The sequence below is a fragment of the Eubalaena glacialis genome, chromosome 9 (genome assembly GCF_028564815.1).
Source record: "Eubalaena glacialis isolate mEubGla1 chromosome 9, mEubGla1.1.hap2.+ XY, whole genome shotgun sequence".
Classification (NCBI taxonomy): Eukaryota; Metazoa; Chordata; class Mammalia; order Artiodactyla; family Balaenidae; genus Eubalaena; species Eubalaena glacialis.
The window spans coordinates 13,483,804-13,504,187 of NC_083724.1; the positions used below are offsets into that span (position 1 = coordinate 13,483,804).

A 20,384-nucleotide genomic window follows, 5' to 3' on the forward strand; every position below is an offset into this window, starting at 1 on the left:
AACCTTTTGTTGAAACCAGAGCGCACCAGGAAGGGAGTGGAATGGCTCTGCCTGGCGCAGAGGCTTCCCCAGCGCCCCAGCCCCACCCCGTGGCCCCGCACAGAGTCACTCAGAAGCCTCAGCTCAGGGTGTACGTGGCCATCGCCCTTGCGGGGCCCCCCGGTTAGTTGTTGCATTCTCCATCCCTGACCCCATCCTTGTCCCTCCCCCTCCACTCTTCCAATCCATTTATCGAGCATTGATTTAGATGTATGTGTATCTTTGAAAAGGAAGTTTGTGTGTGTGTGTTTCTTTACATGAATATACTTTATTTATTTTCAAAACACAGTTTGGAAACCCCCAGTGGACATCAGTCCTGTCATTCTACTGAGGTGAGTGACTGTTGCCCTGGCAGGGAAAGGTGATCCCCCCATCCCTCTGCGGCGCAGCTGAGCAGGCCCAGGTCTCCCTTGACTCCTGGCTCTGCCCCAGCAGGCCGCTCATGGGGCCCCAGATCAAAGGCTAGCTTCCTGCCCTTGCGACCTTGGCAAAGCCCTCCCAGGCCCGACTCCCTCTCCTGAGCAGCCCTTGGTGAGCCAGGGGACAAGGCGCAGGGGGCTGCAGGATTCGGCAGCCTCTGAGGAGGGAAAGTTACGCAAAGATCCAGGTGATCCAGGTTGCTTGTGGCCCAAGTATAGCCCTGGAACATGTTACCACTTCCTCTGCTGGTTTTCAGCTGACACATGAGATCCCTGGGGGTGATTCTGAAGAGTAATTACTCCGTATGCACAGCTAACGAATTAGTTTTTAAAGCAAGCACATATTGAATACCTGCTAAGTGCCAGCTCCTTTATTGTATTATTTCATTCAACCCACATAGCTACCCTATGGGTTTAAGCATCATTATACATTTTACAGATGAGGAGACTGAAGCTCAGAGAAGTGAAGTGACTTGCCCAAGGTTGTATGATACCCTGTGATTGAGCTGGGATTCACACCCAGGTGTGTATGATGCCAAAGCTGCATTCTTTCTGTGGCACCCCACCGATTCCGTGCTTAGGGTAGGAAGCTCAGATAGGGAAGCTTCAGAGAGGAAGAGGCAGTCCTGGGTAATCATTTCTGGGCTTCCAGGAAGATACCAGCTGTGAGCCTGGGCACAGTCATCCTGTCCTACTGCCCTGTGAAATCAAGACTGGTAAGGCAGGCAGCTTGTAGTAAACAAACAAACAAACAAAAAACAGCAACAAAAAACAAACAAACAAAAAACAGCTGGGCTTTATCTTCAGGAGGACTCGGATTCAAATGCTGTGTGACCTAGGGCAGGTCACTCAGTGTCTCTGAACCTCAGATTTCCCATCTCTAAAAGGTAATGCTAAGCCCTTTCTTACAAGGCTGTTGTGTGGAGCTGAGCTAACATAACCACACTGCCCACATACATGAGTTGCTCATTCAATTACATTTGTCTATCATTATAAGGTGATGGCTCTCAAACTTCCATATGCGTAAGAAATACCTGAGAATGCAAACTGCTAGACCCCAGTCTCAGCGATTCTGATTAGCAGATACTAGGCTGGGGCCCAGGAAGAGCTAGTTCACAATTTTGCCCAGTTGATTCTGATGCAGGTGGAATGAGGGTCCTGCTCCAAGAAATAGTCTAAGGAAAGTACACTTAGGGCCACTGATGGCAGAAAGCCTTTATTCCCGAGTCAAAAGTCAGGTTCTAAAACTACGGCCTGCCCCCTGGGCCAGCCAATGCCAGGGGCACAGAAGGAAGCTTGTGACCGAGGGGGCTTAGCACTCACGGCTTGGGCTTAGGACCCATGGTCTCGTTCCAGCCCTTCCGACACGTCCGGATGATCCACTCGTGCTCGTCATCATCTGCAAGAGAGGAGGAGGGAGAGCTGGTCGTGCCCTGCCCCGGGAGCCCCCCAGGCAGGGTCTTGGGGCTGGGGTGCATGTCGGAGGTGGACCTTGCTGACGGAGCCAGGCACAACATGGATGGGCCGCTCTGAGCTGGGCCCGTGCCCAGTGTGACATCCACCAACGTCACCCCCGGGACAGCCGGTCGAGGCCTTCGTTTCTTTTCTGGGCTTTCCATTCTGGACCCTTCAGAGAACCTGTGGTTTCCCAGGGGGCTGACACCCTCTGTTTGCCCAGGTCCTTTCGGTGGGGAGAGGAGAGGAGGATCTGGGGGTCCTGTAGGCCCACATGCATTTATCTCCCTTAACTTAATCCTCGTGACCACCCGATGGCAGCAAGCCCGCCTTTCTGCGGACGGACTAACAGGCTCAGAGGATGAGTCGCTACTTCACAGCCACAGGGTTAGCACGTGGGAGAGCCCAGAACTTGAGCCCCAGGGCTGTCTGAGTACAAGGCTTGTGCTGTTTTTAAACCTCAGAGAGAGAGTTGAGTGGGACACATCCCTTAGTCCACAGCACACTCTCTGTGCCAGGCCCCTCTGCGGGCTGACTCTATTTTCATTTTTCCCCTTTATCCTCCAAAGCCACACCCAGCCCCTCCCCCAACCACGACAGAGACCCACTCCAATGGCGGGATATATACCCCTAAAAATGCACGTAGCTCTGTAAAATATGTACTGTTGTTTTGTGTGCGAATGTGGTTTCAATTTACATAGATGGCATTGTGCTGTGAATTTCATTGTGCCTCACTTTTTTCACTCAACACTACATTTTCAAGATCTATTCTTGTTGAGACGCGGACATCTAGTTCTTTGCTCCTGACTGCTGCCTAATATTCCATGGTGGGCTTCCGTCATGCTTTACTACCCATCCTCCCAGGGGTGGACACGCAGGTTGCCTCCACCTCCGGTTACCGGGAATGATGCTGGGACAAATGTTCTTGGGTCCATCCCTTCGTGGATACGTGGGAGAATTTCTCTGGGATTATATTCCAGGAGGAGGGTTACGGAGCCGTGCACATACTTCATTCCCCAGGACGCCCAGCGAAGCCCGTGTTTTTTTCGCCAGCACCGCACTGCCTGCCTGCGGTCCTTCCCTCGTTCCTGCCTTCCCTCTTCCTGGGGACAAAGAGCACCGGCCCAAACCCCTGCCCTCGAGCAGTTGTCCTCAGGGCGCAGCACCAGAGTCTCTTGCTTCCTACCCTCACCCCCTGCCTAGCTTAGTGCCTCCCGCCCAAGAGGTGGGAGTATGGAACTACTCATCCTCCTAGGGTGCCAAATGGCAGAAGCTAGACATAAAAGACACTCCTTGAGAGCTGAAACGCAGAGGGCCTGAGATATCCTACTCTCCGAACCAGAGCCGCCTGCCAGGAGCCCTTTCCTCTTCTGTGACAGCACCACTCCCCGGCCCAGGGAGACAAGGCTTACTGTCAGCCTACTGTGTGCTCTGTAATTTACAAACGTCGTATCTCACTGAGTCTTTTGTGAGAGCCCAGTAGGGTAGGAAAGATTACCCCCACTTTACAGAGAGGACGAGCCTTACCTCGTGTCCACGTCCAGCGGAATTTAAGCCAAGGCTCATCAGACCCCAAAGCCTGACTTTCCACCCCAGGGCAGGCCCGACGGTGCCAGAAGGCGAGGCTGCCCCACAGAGCCGGCCTCCTCCGCCCCCCCCCCCATTAGTTCTTTGTCTGTGACCTCAGGAGAAAGGCTCTCTGCCTGCACACTCTGGCCTTTGAGGACTGCCCTCGGCAGCCGGTGGGCCTCAGTTTCCCCCGGGGAGGCTGCGGGGGAATCCGCACCTGGCTGTCAACCCCGGGGGGTGGGGGGGACGGTGGGCGGGGAGAGCGGCGGCACACAAGGAGTTAAGCGCTGGTGAAGCCCACTTTTGCCACACTGAGAGCAGCCTGGTTGATAATTACAGTTCTGAAGTCTCTGGGCTATTCGAATCAGTGCAGCTGCAACCTCTTCAGTGGTAACCCTGAAACCAGACCAACTGGGTTTATTGTGCTGAACCAGTCCTCAGGCCCCTCCCTGATGGTTACAAATTGACAGCAATGGACTTAACAGCCCTCTTCACTACCCCTTTCACTCTCTACCTGGCCGCTCAGCCACCAATTTGAATGACAGATGCCTCCCCTCCCAGCAGCTGCTCCCCAGCCCTCCCCTCCACCTCCCCTGTGCCGTGAGGCGGCTCCCCTGTCCCTGCCACACCAGGGTGAGGCTGCCGAAGCACATTTCATCAATATTTAAAATGGAATTAAACCTGCAGCTTTGATTAATGCCTCCCAGATCCCGGCAGTTGTGATTACTATTTTGCAAATTGCGATTGTTGGAATATGTTAATATGATTGTCTGAGAACATCTTCACCTTCTCGGATAATTTTCCCCCTTTTTCGGCAGGACGAGAGGGGGAGAGGAGGAGGAAAAAAGATGGGAAAAAAACACCCCGCAAACTCTTTAATCAATTGTAAATTATTACCCTCGGCACAATTGCCGGTGGTTCAGAGGAAGGGGAGGGAGATTTCTGGTTTGGTGCATTTATCTTTAAAAGTTTTGGCCCCCACTGGCCCAGTAATTCCACCCTGGGATGTTATGCTAAGGGAATAATCTATTTGTCTCGGTACCATTTAGAATCAAGAAAACTGAAACAACCTATGCTTCTAAAAACAAGAGGATGATTACTTTGTTGTATATTCATTCATTTAACAAATAATTTCTAAACACTGACTATGTGCCAGGCATACTGCTAAGTTTGGGGGGCAGGTGGGAGACACCATGAGCCACATGAGGATTTAGCAGCCACTGAAAAAATATGGTTATGAAGTCTGTATAGCAACACAGGAGGAATGTTTTTGATATGATAATAAGCAAAAAAAAAAAAAAAGGTGGAAGGAGGTAAGAAACAAAATTACATAGACGGTATAATCTGTGTAAAAATTGTGCACAGAAGAAAAATTAAAAATAATAAATTGAACGTGAATAATGGTCAGCTCTGAGCAGTGGGGCTAGAGAGGTTCTTCTGTTTTGGGTATTTCCCAAATCTTTCATTAATGTGTATCCACAATAGAAAATAAAAATAATCATTGGCTTTTTTCCTACCCTCTAATTTATTGCCTTGGTAATTTCATGCATTTTAGTAAATGAAGTAAAATGTTTCTAGGTTCCTAGAAACACCAATAGGGTTCTTGAATTTCTAAAACGTAAAAAAATATTGGTAAAAATGCATAAAAGTTGGAGAATAGACAAATCTCCTGCGCAGAAGAATTCCAGACAATTTATGTGGATAGTCTGCCGTCAAGGAGATGGGGCATAACTCCCTATTCCTTAGATGTGGGCTGCATAGTGATCTCCTCGTAAAAAGGACAGTATAGGAAGGGGGTAAAAAACCAAAAAAAGAGTAACTTTTCAATGAAGAAACCTGACAAACATACCTCATCCAAGTGATCAAGGTCAACATCAGCAGTGATAAGCCGTGTGGATAGTGTATAGCCTTGCTATGATGAAAATGGCACTTACCTCTGTGGTCTTCCTCCCCCAAACCCACAACCCCAGTCGAATCATGTGAAAACCATCAGACAAATTCCAATCAAAGGACATTTTACAAAACATTTGACCAGTACTCCTGAAAAGTGTCATCGAAAACAAGGAAAGTCTGAGAAACTCTCACAGCCAAGAGGATCCTAAGGTGAAGTGACAACTAAATGTAATGTGGTGTCATGGGTGGGATGCTAGAACAGAAAAGAGACATTAAGGAAAGATGGAGGAAATCTGAATGAAGTATGGGCTTTAGTTATTTTTATTTAGTTAATAAAAATGTATTGATATTAGTTCATTAATTGTGACAGATGCATGGTACAATGTAAGATGTTAATAATAGGGACACTGGATGTGGGGTATAGTGGGAACTCTCTGTACTATCTTTTCAATAATTCTGTATATCTGAAATTGTACTAAAATAAAATGTTTATTTTTAAAAATGCCTGAAAATCCAGTGTGCTCTGTAAAAGGTGGGATTATCATGTTCTCCAAGAGGAGTGGAAACCTTTTCACACACCCAACCATCCAAAATAAAGTCCTTCACACCCTTTCCTCTGTCCTGGGCCCTGCACTTCACAGTTTATGATTCTACACAAATATGGAGAACAAACTAGTGGTTACCAGTGGGGAGAGGGAAGGGAGGAGGGGGCCATACAGGTGTAGGGGGGGAAAAAGGGTTAATATGGGATTATATGAAATCATATGTAAGAAACTTGAAAATTGTAAAGCACTATAGAACTTAAAGAATCTTTCATTCAATAAAAAAATTTATGAGCCTATACTTACTTGCAGATTTCCTTATATAGTTTTCTCTCCCACTGGGCTGTAAACTTAATGCAGAGACTATGTCTGCCTGTTGACCCCTGGACCCAGCATACAGTAGGCAACCAATAACTGCTTTGCCAGTTGAAGTCTGGAATAAGTCTGTTGCCTTCTGATTTGTCTTTGTTGCTATCAACAAACATTCCTGACACCTATTTCTTGGCATTCATGTCTCATCTCAAATGTCACTTCTCAGTGATCCCTGATATCCGGTGTTCATTTTATCTCCTTCATGGCGTATGCCTCTTGCTGCAATTTTCTTGTTTATTTACATGTTGTCTGTCTCCCCATCCACACTACAAGCTCTAATGAAACCAGGGCCTTGTCTGCTTCTTCACTGTGGCATCATCAGACCAGTGTCTGGCACACAGGAGTGCTTAGCCCACATCTGTTGAATGAATGAATGAACGATTGAATCAACAAGCTCAATCCTGTGGCCAGCCCTGTGCCTGGTGCTGGGGGACCGAGGGGACTGAGACCCAAAGGGTTGACCCAGGCACTCTTCGGCTTAATCTGTCTGCTCTTGTGGCACAGAGATTTCTTTATTCTGGTTCTCAGCTTTGGAAGTGACCTCGCTGCTCCCTGCATCCCCTCCCCTCCTGCCCCCAATGAATCTCACCAATCACTAGGAGAACTGGGCGTCTTACAGAGAAGAAAAGGAACTTGCAGCAAGAGAGACCCCAAATCTGACCACAGGCCACCCAACTGAGAAGCTTTCCCTGTAAAGGCTCCCCACTCCTTCGCCTGGACCTTAAGACCTTTCCAGCCTGCCTCCCTCCCCGGCTCGCCTGACGCTGTGAAATGCAGCTACCCTGACTTAACGCATTCGCCCACAGGCATGTGTTCAGTGCCCCTGTGCCTTTGTACAAGCTGCTCCAGGGAGCGGGGGACACCCTTCCTTTCAGGACCTGGTTCAGGTGCAGGGCCTCTCAGAGCTCAAGAGAGGCCCAGGGCACTTCCCATTTCTGGACCTTAGTGAATATAAAAGTGAAGAAAGGCCTAAACATGAGTATAACAATTGCAATATATTTTAAACATGTACGTTTGACACATTAATTCTTTCAACACAAACAACCCAATGTAACATAGATGTGTTTTTCTAGGATTTCTGTCAAAGAAGTAGAAATCCACAGTGCATTAAAGATGGTGTGGTCAGGAAACAGGGCTGCCTGCATGAACATGGTTTTCTTTCAGGCCTATCACGGCCCCAGCTTCAGGCACCTGATGAATGTGTACCCCCGGCCGTCCTCCCCCGCCATGGGCCCTGCCTGGACGTCACCTTCCCTGACCCAGGCTGCGGTCATGGTCATGGTCACCCCCACCAGCCAAGGGGAGCCATGATCAATTCACTCTTCAGAGCCCGGCGCAGACCCAGCACTTAAAAAGTATTTAATAAATATATGGTGGATGAATGAATAAAGAAATGTAAATTTGGGGACATAAAAGTAATAAGTTTGCTCTGTGGGATTTAGAAAAAGGGGGAAGAATTTCTTCCCCACCCTCAGCCAACGGAGCTGAGAGGGCAAAGCAGACATGCCAAGGGCGGGGCCAATGCCAAGGGCGGGGCCAAGGCCAAGGGCAGGGCCAAGGCCACGGGGCTGCTGTTTCCTTTTCTGTCTCGAGGCCACGGACCGAGCAGCCCCACCACATGGGGAGGATGGGTTGTCTGGGCTCACACCTGGGCGCCAGCCACACTCCGGAAGCTCAAAGCCCTGGCTGGCCTGGGGCCCCACGGTGAGGGTGGGAGGGGCAGGCCCGCACAGGCCACCAGGCAGGGCCCAGGTCACCGAGAGTGTCATTCGTGCAGCCTGCAGGTCGGTGCAGTGCTGGGGGAAGAAGGGTCCTGAAAGTCGGACAGCACATGCAACACAACGTTGGCTCCCCTGACGGCTGGCAGGGAGGCGGTGTGGCGCAGTTGTTAAGGGCGCGAGCTTTGGAGCTCGGCCGCCACTAGCTCAGAGACCTTGGGCAAATGGCCTCGCACCTCTCTGGGTGTCATCTCCTCATCTGCGGAGGTGCCTGCCTGGAAGGTTTCCTGGGAGGATCAACTGAGATCATTTCCGAAAAGTGCGTAGCACAGTGCCTGGTGCGCAGGAAATGCCAACAACCAAAGAAAGCCAGAAGCTGTCTTTGCAAGGTGGGACTTCAGGGCCCCTGTGACTGCACAGCATAGGCTGGAGGGAGTTCAGGGTCCTTTGTGAGCCCTGCCGTCATCTTGCTGGGTGATCTTGGACAAGTCACTGCCCCTCTCTGAGCCGGCTCCTTGTCTGTACAGCGGGTTTAACCAGACCTCCGGCAGAGGGCAGACTGGGGACTGGCGGGGCTGAACGGCCCTAGGTGGGTACCCAGGAAGTGTGAGCTAGGATCATCATTTCGATGGGCCTTTAATTCCCAAACTGGGTACCTTCAAGGGGGTGTTCTTAAGGAACTCAGCACCCCTGGAACTTGTGGTTCCCTGCGGGGGTGGAGGGAGGAGCTGGGGGAGGAGGTCTCTACACAAGGATCAAGAGCCGCAGCTCAACTAATGCTTCTGTTCAAAGCGAGGGGCAGGTTGGGGCAGGCAGCACAGAGAGGGCAAACGGGCTGATTCAGGTCATCAGGCACCCACAGGCCAGATGTCGCTAGCTCACGGCACGCCTTTGGGCCAAGCACACCTGCAGCGCCCACCTGGTGTGCGGGAGCCTCGGGTGGGGACTGGGAACGGGGGGAGACCAGGATGAGTCGAGGTGTCCAGCCTCGGGAGAGGGGATGAGGGTCACGCCGGCCGAGCACCCGGGAAGCACAGGGCTCTGTGGGGAGAGGGGCACGTCCGTCCTCTTCTCAGTGAGTAAAAGGGGTTGTCCCCAGTCAGGACGAGGAAACCAAGGCTTGGGGTGCGAACCGTCTCCCCACCTCATTCCACCAGCGGGGAGGGGAAGGGCACAGAGTGCTGGCGTGAAGGTCACGCTTGGTGAGGCTGTGTGTGCACGGGCACAAGTGGGCGTGTTTCCATCGAAGTGTGGGAATCTACCCAAGTGTGAGTGTGAATGCGTGCAAGCATGCATCGGTGTGTGCCGTGAGTGTGTAAGTGGCTCTGTCTGAGGCGCAGGGTGAAGAGGAGAGAGTGCGCCCATATGGGGACCCTCAGCCTGCGTGTGACACGCGGTGTGTGGCTGGGTGAGTGGCAGGCGGTGTGTGAGCATCTGAGTCTGTGTGTGTGATCAGATGTCAAGGGAGGAGGCGTGCAGCTCGCAGTGACAGCCCAGCACGCATGCAGAACGCCAGGCCACGCCAGGCTCTAGGGCAGGAGCTCTGTCGTGAGGGCTGCCCTCTCTTCCTGGGGTCAAGGCCAGCGCGCTCTCAGACGGCTCCTGTGTGAACTGTGGCTGGGGTGAGAGGTGCATGGCAAACATGGCACCCGAGGCTGTGGGCAGGTGCAGTCCCCACAGCCCGGCCACACCCTCTGTGCAAATGCAGGGGTGAGGGCGGCAACCAGTGCTGGGGTATCCCTGTCCCAACCCCTGCAAACAAAGAGGCTTTGAACTTTGCTGGCAGAGGTGTGGCCAGAGGCCAAGGCCACGGCGTTGCCAATATTGACTGACGGGTGGCTGCCCAGGCAGAGCCCACCATCGGGCAGGAAGGGAGGCCCGGGGCTGCTCTTGCTTTCCCTGTAAAGGAGCATCTTCTGGGCTGGGTGGGTGGAGGTCTCCAGGGGGTGGGGGGGTTGGTGAGGCCAGGCTGCTTCACCCATGGGGGACTAGGGGGCAGGGCCCAGCACCCACAAGCTTGTCAAGGCCTATTCAACTGTAAGAGACATGGGAAAAAACGACTGACTCTGAAACATAGAAAGAGAAACTGCAACACTGAAATTAATAAATGTTATAATTAATGCATTAAGCCTGAATTAATTATTAAATTTAGAAGTCAAAACAATGTTATTACACTTGAAATCAATTCGTAGGCTTGGTTTCCTCATTTGTCAAGAATTCTCCAGTGTGCACACGGCTCTCAAGAAATCACAGCCAATTGTTAAAGTCTTGTAGTCAAACCATCTACCAAACAAAGTTTCAAAAATCCTTTCGAAATTTTAACAGCAAAAAATTACATTTAATATGGGAGCGTGGATACATTCTGTTTTAATATGTTGAAACCATTGGGTTGAGACCTTCGAGGTCAGACCTAGGGCTGGATTGGGCTGTGACTGGGGGAGGGTGAGTCTGGGCAACGAATATGGTGAGCTGGTATCAGGTCCATGTGCCGGGCACATGCATGTACTTTCCATGCCTGATCTCATGCAATTCTCATGCCACCTTTGTTATGTGCACAGTTGGTGTCTCAGGTGGCATTGCAGATGCTCCAGTTGGTGGGTAAAGGGAAAAGTGCCCACGGTCATAATGACCCTTGGGAATCTCTTAGGAAAGCCCCAGACTGGAGAAGGACGTGTCACTAAGTGTCGTACTATTGGGATTCTGACACTATTGGGACAGAGAGTTATTCCTGCTGTTGAGGTCCAGATGCATAGCTGGCCTGTGTTTATGGGCCCTACTGGTAAAAACAAAAATACACATCCTTAAATACTAGCATCAGCCTGTGTGTGGCAAGGTGCTCACACAACAGGAGGTGCACAGGGACGCAGACCAACTGATTGACATCTCCCACACTCACTCCAGAGCAGGTGTGTGCTAAGCAGAGGAGGGCGCAAAGTCACCAACACCATCTATGTTGCTATTCTTGTTTCCCTGGTTCCCACTTTTATTTTTCAAGCACTCATAATTGCATTTGTGTTCACTAAAGATGTCTGTGATGCCTGGCCGCTGTACACAGGCAGCGCTGGGAAGCCAAGTGCTGAGGCCAAGGTCACTCGGTCGGCCCTTGCTCTGACCCTCTGCTCCCTTCTGCCCCTGCTCTCCAGCTGCATGTGGACAATGGACTGACAGGGACAGGCCTGGCAGTTGGGCCTGTCCTCCAGGTGGCAGATGCTGGGGGCAGAATTAAGGCTGGGACAGTGGGGATGGCCAGGAGGGATGTTAGGATGTTAAGGACCTACGGAACTCAGACTAGAACTCACTTAATCCTCACGGCAATCTTGCAAAGTCAGTGTTATCTTTTTTTAAAGATTATTTTTAAAAAATTAATTAATTTATTTTTGGCTGTGTTGGGTCTCCGCTGGTACACGTGGGCCTTCCCTAGTTGCGTCGAGGGGGGCCTCCTGTTGCGGTGGCCTCTCTTGTTGAGGAGCACGGGCTCTAGGCACGCGGGCTTCAGCAGTCATGGCACATGGACTCTAGAGTGCAGGCTCAGCAGTTGTGGTGCTCGGGCTCAGTTGCTCGCGGCACGTGGGGTCCTCCCGGACCAGGGCTCGAACCCGTGTCCCCTGCACTGGCAGACGGACTCCCAACCACTGCACCACCAGGGAAGCCCCAAAGTCAGCGTTATTATTCCGTTTCACAGGGGAGGGCTCTGAGGCTCAGAGAGATGGAGTTATATGTCCCAGCTCACTCAGCTAATAAGGGGGTACAGGCTCATACCCAAGTCTATCTCCAGAGCTGCAGCCCTCAGCCACTACACACTTCCCTGAAAAATCTTTCTGCAACTGCCACGTCTTTACTGTCTGAAGGATTGAAGCTAAGCTCCCTAACCTGGCATTCAAGCCTCTCTCCAGCCCACACTGGGTCCCTCTGCTTTGAATGCCCAGCTCAGACACACTCCTACACACCCATCAAAGCCTACTCCGTCCATCACTGCCTAAGGGAGGCCTTCCTTGACTACTCCTCTGTCTCCCAACACAGTAGCGGGTCTCAGGTGCTCCATCTTGAGTACCCAGGCCCCTGCATCTCTGTGCCTTTGCTCATATTTTCCCTTCCCTTCCATGCAGCAAAATCCACCTCTCAAACTTTAAAGCCTAGCCAAACACCACCTTTTCCAGAACATCAACTTGACTTGGGACACACTTACCGTTTTCTCTGTGCTCCCCCAGCACACTGTGCTTCTGACTCCTGGCACCAGCAAAGCAGGGCACTCCCGGTTTTTTGGAGAAAGAATCTCATATCTGGGACTTCCCTGGTGGAGCGGTGGTTAAGAATCCGCCTGCCAATGCAGGGGACACGGGTTCGATCCTTGGTCCGGGAAGATCCCACATGCCGTGGAGCAACTAAGCCCATGCGCCACAACTACTGAGCCTGTGCTCTAGAGCCCGCGAGCCACAACTGCTGAGCCCACGTGCCTAGAGCCCATGCTCCGCAACAAGAGAAGCCACCGCAATGAGAAGCCCGCGCACCGCAACGAAGAGTAGCCCCTGCTCGCTGGAACTAGAGAAAGCCCGTGCGCAGCAACGAAGACCCAACGCAGTCACAAATAAATAAATAAAATAAATTTATTGGAAAAAAAAAAGAATCTCATATCTGATATTCCACATTAAACATTAATATAAACATCATGGAGAATATAGAATTATGTTGGACTTCCTTCCATATACTTTTTTTCTGGTTTCTGTTATTTTACTTTCTGACCTATATTTTGAGGGGCAGGAGGTTCTCTGCAGGCTTTTGAACACTTAGGCTCTAGGCTTCCATCCAGAGAGTGCCCATCCCGGGTCCTGTGACTGTTTCTGCATCTCTCCCCACCCCCGACCCTGCACTGGTTTTGGGAGGTGGCAGGCACTGAGGTGGCCCCCAGGTGAGACCCTGGTATCCGCAGGGGATCAGTTAGGGCCTGCGTCTGGGGGGATCTTAGAGGGTCTGAGGCTCCAGATGAATAAGAAATGCTGAGGATGATGGGAACACATCCAGAACAGTGCCAAAGGCGGGCTAGAGAGATCAGGGGACTGCAGGCCTCCAGCCCAGTTTTGAAACTGGCATGAAAAGCAGGTGGGAGGAGGCCAGAGGGCAGCTTGCCAAGGTCACCCTGGCTCCTCCCTTGGTGGCATGGAGTTAAGGAGGCCCCTGCTTCTCAACCAGTACTAGTCCCTGGGATGTAAAACAGTCCCAAATGTGATCTCTGACAGGCCTTAAGCTCCTCGTGGGCTGGGCACTGCTCTCGCTGCATCCCCTGCATCATCTCAGTAACACTCACCACAATCCTGGAAGGAAGGTCGTAGTTCTACCCCCATTTGTCAGATGAGGAAACCGAAGCTCAGAGAAGTTAAGAGACTAACTTGAGATCACACAGCTGGCCAATGGCAGAACCAGGGTCTGAGGGCAGATCTGGCAGTCCCTGGAGCCGGCCTGTAACCCTGCCTTCCTCTCCTGGACCTGAGGTTGAGCAGGGCTCTCAGCCAACTGCCCTGAGTTCCAGCGTGTGGGCTGAGGAAGCGAGATGAGGCTCTTTCCCCCTGGGCTCTGGCCTCGCATCCACTTCTATTAAAGGAGACAAAACAAACCACGGCGGTGCTGGCTCGGGTGGACTCCAGCCACGGAAGGGGAAGCTGTATCCTTTGGATGCATCCAGGAGGCTGCTATGGGGGGTGGGGGATGTATTGCTGTCAGAGTCCTGTGGGCACAATGGCTGGAAGGGGAATTTCCAGGGCCTTTGGAATTGGAACTGGGGAAAGAGTCGGGCAGGGGGCGGTTCCCGCAGGTCAGGGAGGGGCAGCAAGGCAGGGCAGGCTGTCATTCCTAGAGCAAGGACCTTGACGGGGCCGAGCCCACCCTCTGTAGGCGAGGGGGGTGGGTTCTAGTGTATTTCTCTGGGGAGAAGAAGGTCCAGAGCTTTGCCAGACTCTCAGAGAAGTTCATATCAGTTCAGAGCGTGGCCTCTGGTGTCAGAGATGCCTGGGTTCAAGTCCCAATTCCTCCCTTTAGTAACGGCTCCTGTCAGTAAGTTACTTACTCTCTGAGGCTCAGTTTCCCCATCTGCCAAATAGGGATAATGATGCATTCCTCAAAGGGCTGGGATGTGGTAAGTCCCTGGCACAGTGAAGGCATTTGATACTCATAATTCCCTTCATACCCCTTTTGCTTAAAGCAGATGCCGGGATCTGTGATCCGTGTGGGCATTTTCTTCGGCAGTTACAATGTGATATTATCCCTCCACAAAGCCTTCACTATGGTGCTGCTAACAGTATCGCAGATATGGCAGGCATGGCCCTGCGTGCCAGCCTCCAGGTGATTATAACATTTGGGTAAATTGCCTTTTGTCTCGAGGAGAGATGACAGCGGGAGGGGGCGGGGCAGGAGACTCGCTCGGCCATTTTGCAGAAACCGCGGGGGAAGCAGGGTGGGGGACAGCCTGGGTTTGCCGAAGGAGCCCTGGCTGGCGGTGGGAAGGCGGGTCCAGCCCCGGCCCTACCACAGACAGGCTGTGTGGGGTCCGGCATGTCATCCGCCCTCTCTGGGTCTCAGCTTTCTCACCTGTCAGGTGGAGGCAGAGGCTTCAAGATGAGAAGAGTCTTGGTTTGTTGGTGGCATTGAAAGACTCGTGTTCCTTGGCCAGTTTTTGAGCAATAAAGTGGGCAGAGAACTATCTAGGGAAAAAGAACCACTACTGCCATCTTACACTTCTTGGATATTTTTATGTCTCTGGGCCACAAGGAAGGCCCTTGGTTCTTTCTTTCTTTCACTAATAAACTCCAGCTTCTCATTCAGAACCAGCTCAAATGTCATCTTTACCTCTGAGTCAGCTAGACCTGGATTCAAATTCCAGCCCTGCCACCTATTACCCGGGTAACTTTGGGCAAAGCATTTCACCTCACCTCAGTTTCATCATCTGTAAAATGGAAATAATAAAGACAACTATTTCTTAGATAAAAGAAAATAAATTATGCAAAGTGCTCAAACCAGTGCCTGGAACGTAGTAAGCACTCAGTAAATGGTGGTTATTATTATTATCCTGCTTTTTCACCTGAAATAAACTATGGATACCTTTGTATATCAAGAGATCCATTCCTTCACTGCCATTTTAATGGCTGCATTGTATTTTATTGTAAGCCTATATCATATATTATCTTTTACTTGGCCGCACCATGCAGCTTGCAGGACCTTAGTTCCCCGACCAGGGATCGAACCCGGGCCCACGGCAGTGAAAGCACTGAGTCCTAACCACTGGACCTCCAGGGAATTCCCGAGGCTATATCATATACTATTTAATGAGTTCCCTCCTGCTGGACATTTGGGATGTTTCTAGTTTTCAACTGTTTAAATAATACCAGAAAAACTTTAGAAGGCCAAGTGGTCTTTCACTTCTAGGTGCTCACTATGCAGCTTTTTAAAAGTTGGGTGGGGAGCAGATAAACACCAATGTCTGGGAGCTCCGTGCCCAGACCTCTGTGGACAGACAGTCTTGGAGTTGGCTGGGCAAAGCGGAAAGAGGCAAATCTCTGGAGGCAGATGAGCCCAAGTGTGAATCCCAGTGTCTGCCAAATTTTCTGGGGAAATTCTTTAACTTCACCAAGCCTCAGTTTCCTCATTTGTCAAACAGGGATCATGCGGATACACCGCACCCCTGTAGTTGAGTGTCTGGTGCAGGGTCAAGGCTCAGTCAATGCCACCTGTCACCCCACCCCCCTATCATCTTCATCCTCTCCGTCCTCATTCTGGTGGAGCCAGCTGTCACCTCCAAAAGACTCCAAATCACCCAGGCCAGGTCACTCTTTGGACACCGATTCACACCCCTGCTTCTTCCCATTGTCCATCTACCCGAGCATACATTCAAACGAGGCTCGTGATCTTGATGTTAAATTCTGTCTGAAACCTACAGGTTCAAACGCAAAGGGGCCCTCTCCGCAAATAATCACTGGTATGCGATATTTTTAAGAAGCCCAAGCCATTGTTTCTGATTGAAGGAAAGTTGGTGCTATTTTGAAGAGGCGCACGATTAAGCGGTGGCGTTCTCTCTTTAACCGCTGGGAATTATACGCTGTTTGAAAGATTTGTGAGCTCTAGGACATTTGCCAGATGTGCTTGATTCAACATTTCAGACAACAAAGGGGATAATGTTGGCGGGAATCTTGACAGCATTTCTGATGATCAGGATATTCTTTGAGGATGGTACTGAGACCTTTCGGGGAGGAATTTCAGCTTTTACATAAACTAATTTGGGATGCTCACTCTCTGTCTTCCACAAAGCAAATTTAGTTCATTGTTAGTTGTATATGTTAAAATGGTTATGAGGGTTTTTTCCTTTGAATATTAATAATGTGCCTTTCATCTGAGACACGCGCATGGGGTGTCATTAATTGCGGGGAGGGAGGAAGGCTTAGTGGTGCAGCTATTTTGCAAATGATTCCTGATAGTAACGTTGAGGCAAGCAACAGCTACTCGAAGAGATGTACACACTGCCAGCACGGCTCAGGCGCATCCCTCCTGAGAGGAAAGAAAGGGGAAAGTAGCAGGGCTAAGGGTTAGAGTTATCTCCCAATTTCCCACTATGTTAAAGGTAACTATCCCAAATGTCTTCCAATGCTTCCCTACTGGCCCACCGTCTGTAAAGGACCCTTTATAAAAAAGGTAGCATCTCATTTGGGGACTGTGGTGTTCTTGTCTCAAGACTCTCAAATGGACCTTTTCATTCATTTAGAGCGTCACTGAGCTCCCCCGCTGGTACCAGGAACTGTGCTTGGTGCAGGAGCACCTGTGAATGAGACACAGCCCTGTCTGGGAGCAGAGATGCCGAGTAAAGAATAAGCTAGGACAGGGACTTCCCTGGTGGTGCAGTGGTTAAGAATCCGCCTTCCGATGCAGGCGACATGGGTTCGAGCCCTGGTCCGGGAAGATCCCACGTGCCACGGAGCAAGTAAGCCCGTGCGCCACAGCTACTGAGCCTGAGCTCTAGAGCCCGCGAGCCACAAGTACTGAGCCCGTGTGCCACAACTACTGAGCCTGCACTCTAGAGCCCACGAGCCACAACTACTGAGCCCATGTGCCACAACTACTGAAGCCTGCGTGCCTACAGCCGTGCTCTGCAACAACGGGAGCCACCTCAATGAGAAGCCCATGCACTGCAATGCAGAGTAGCAGCCAAAAATAAATAAATTAATTTAAAAATATATAAAAAAAGAAAGAACAAGCTAGGACACAAAGCTGGCAAGAAGAAGGAAAAGAAGAGGGTTTGGGCAGAGTTGGGTTCCACTCGACTTTGTTGCCAGCTGTGTGACTGGGAGCAAGTTATTAACCTATTTGAGACCAGATCTTCTCATTGCAAACTCTGGCTCCTGAAAATTCCCCACTTGGGATGCTGGGAAGAGCACAGATAAGCAGGTAAGGCACTTAGCGAGGGCCTGGTAAGGAGCCTCCTCGGTGTGCATTCCTTTCCCAGCTTTGTGACCCTGAGCTGTGGATGCGCAGGTGAAGCTGCATGCCATTCTTCCGGGCTTGCAGGTGAACCATGGCCTTCTGTTGTGTGCTGAGCATGGAGAGATGAGGACTGTGACGGGGGGAGAGAGGGGGAAGGGCATTCTCAGCGGGGGGAACATACGATGTGAGAATAGAGCCATGTTGATCAATGGAGGGCAGCTAGTCTGCTTGGGCTGGACCATGGGGTGGGAAGAGACAGGGGGGTGAGAGGTAGACTGGCACTCTGAACACCACAGTCAAGAGTCTGCAGACCCCGGAGTTTCAGCAAGATTTCATTTCCCCAGCAAAACCCCTGAGGAGGCAGAGAGACCTAGCACGTCCAATCACATGTCCCCTCAGAGCCTTCTCCTCTCTCAAACACCTAGAGAAATCTTAACAAACCCCAGGGCTTACTCTCCTCTCTCTCCCCCAGCCTGAGTCAGTAATCAGCACAATGATAACAGCCACAACTACCGATCACTGGACACGTGCCTTGAGCTGGGTGCTGTGCTATGTACTTTGCTTACTTAACTCCATCTTTTCTAACCACAATTCCTCCAGATTAAGTACTACTATAATGCTCATTTTACAGATGAGGAAACAGGCTCCAAGGGGAGACAAGAAGTAAGCTACCCATGGCCACCTAGCTGGCCAGTGGTGGATCGGGACCAGAGGACGGCCGGATGTGTGTATTCTAGGTCCTGGGCATTTCTCCACCACACCACGCTATCTCTCTGACCTCTTCCCGCTCTCAAGCCTCCTGTGGGAGGGAGCTCCTAACTCAGTCTCTGTTTTGTTTTGTGTCTGCTGTATTGATTGCAATATTGCCTACATTGAGTTGCTGTCTTTTATGGTTTTATGGTCCCAACAGAGGCAGCATCAGGGTGGAGTGGAAAGACCACAGGACGTGTAGGAAGATGGGAGTGGGTTAGAATTCCAGCTTCACCATCACCAGTCTGTCATTCATCACTCCCTGACCTGGATTCCTAATCTCAGGACACACCCATTCCCAGCTCACCGGATGCATGTAGAGTTCCCAGGAGATGCAGGGCTCATAAGCTCAAAGGCTTTAAGGTGGGTACCTTAAAGAAATGACAGATGCTGGGAATTCCCTGGTGGTCCAGTGGTTAGGACTCGGTGCTTTCACTGCGAGGGTCGGGGTTCAATCCCTGCTTGGGGAACTAAGATCCTGCAAGTTGCGGCATGGCGCGACCCCCGCCCCGAAACAATGACAGGTGCTAATGGGGGTCAGACAGCAGGGAGTGGTGGGAACCTGGGCAGTGCTTGCCCCCTGTTGGTGCCCAAACCCATGCCATTTCAAACACGGGGCCAGCCAAACAAAAACTCTGGCTTAAGAGCCACTGGTTTGAGATCTCTAATGCTTAAGCTTTTAAGCTTTTCAAACTTGGAGGTGCAGAGAAATATAATGGCTTATATTTATTATTGAAAATAAGTTGTCTATTATGTGCCGGGGACTGAATTTTGTATAATTTGTTGAAGAATCTGAGGGACTTGTAGGCAGGTCCTCTGCCCGCCTGCCTGCTTTTCTTTCACAAACGTTGAATCACCTCCAACTTGTGGGACCCGTGTGAGGTGCAGAACACCCAGGGCTGAATCAGACACAGACACATGGCCCCCGCCCTCAAGAAGCTCTTAGTCTAGTGGGGAAGATAGGCAAATAGAGATTCTTCTACTGTCATGGGCTAAGTGCTGTGAGGCTTGTGGGAGCACAGAGGAGGGACATCTCACACAGACAGGATGGAGGGAGGCCGGGGGGCGGGGAGGGAGGTGTTGGTCAGGGAAGGCTGCCTAGAACAATGGTCCTGACCCTTAAGAAGGTTGTGAAATCAATTTAGTGCATAGCAACCATCATTTTAAAAAACTGAATAGAAAATACGGACTTCTCTGGGTGTCCAGTGGTTGAGACTCCGCGGTTCCAATGCAGGGGGTGCGGGTTCGATCCCTGGTTGGGGAACTGAGATCCCACATGCTGCGCCGTAAGGCCAAAAAAAAAAAAAAAAAAAAAAAAAACTGAATAGAAACGATCATAGCACATCTCATGTAAGAATACATACATGAGTGTTCTGGGTCATGATGTAAAGCATTCCTGATACGAGCCAAGGTCCAACGGTTTGAGAGCCACAGTTTGAGAGGATTCTTGCCTGCCTTGCTCCCCAAAGCCTGGCACACTGCTGGCACTCAAAGACTTTTGGATGAGCGGAAGGATGGACTTAAACTCTCACAGTGATCCAGCAGTAGGTACTGTCCTTTCCAGTGAAGAAAGGCACACTTGGAAACCCAAGTCTAGCAAACCTGGATCTGTCAAGTGTGCTCACAGCCTAGCAATTTGCAGCTGAGCCGTCCAGGGCTTTCTCTCTCCCCAGAGGCAGTTCAGAGCGAAAGGCGACCCTTCTGCTGGTGCCCCAGCCTGTGACCTCCTATAAAACAGCATCCCGGGCTCTGACCCACCCAGGTGGCATGTGCCTCATAATAGCAGTGGCTTAGGCCACCGTGTTTCCTCTGGGATGGCCTCAGTCACCTGCCTCAGGCCCACGTGGCCAGCGGTCCTGAGCCTCTAGGACGCCAACAGGAAGCACCGTTTACGGGGCAGGTTGGGATGCAGGGGAGAAAGGGCCCCAGGGGAAAACAGAAGATGGACAGAAGGCCACATCAGTCCCTGGCAGGGTGAGCTGAGTCAAGGGTAATGACCAGGTGGCTACTACCAGAGACCCCTTTTTAGTGGTTTTCAGGACACTCTGAACTTGATCTGTCCTATAATATCAGGACCAAAATACCCCTTGGCTCCCTTTCTCCTCCATCATAGACTCTTAAGGTTAGAAGTACCCTAGAAATTATCCAGTTCAACCATGTCATTTTAC

The 20,384-nt window shown here is 51.0% G+C and overlaps 1 protein-coding gene across 1 annotated transcript in view; it reads right to left on the reverse strand.

Annotated features, from left to right (window-relative positions):
* Positions 1-1,771: 1,771 nt before the first annotated feature.
* Positions 1,772-20,384, reverse strand: part of MORN5 (MORN repeat containing 5) — a 33,583-nt gene continuing 14,970 nt past the window's right edge. The window contains exon 5 of the mRNA XM_061200990.1: positions 1,772-1,857. Within this exon, the coding sequence (XP_061056973.1) occupies positions 1,778-1,857 (80 nt within the window). The 3' untranslated portion in view covers positions 1,772-1,777. The remainder of the gene's footprint in view (positions 1,858-20,384) is intronic.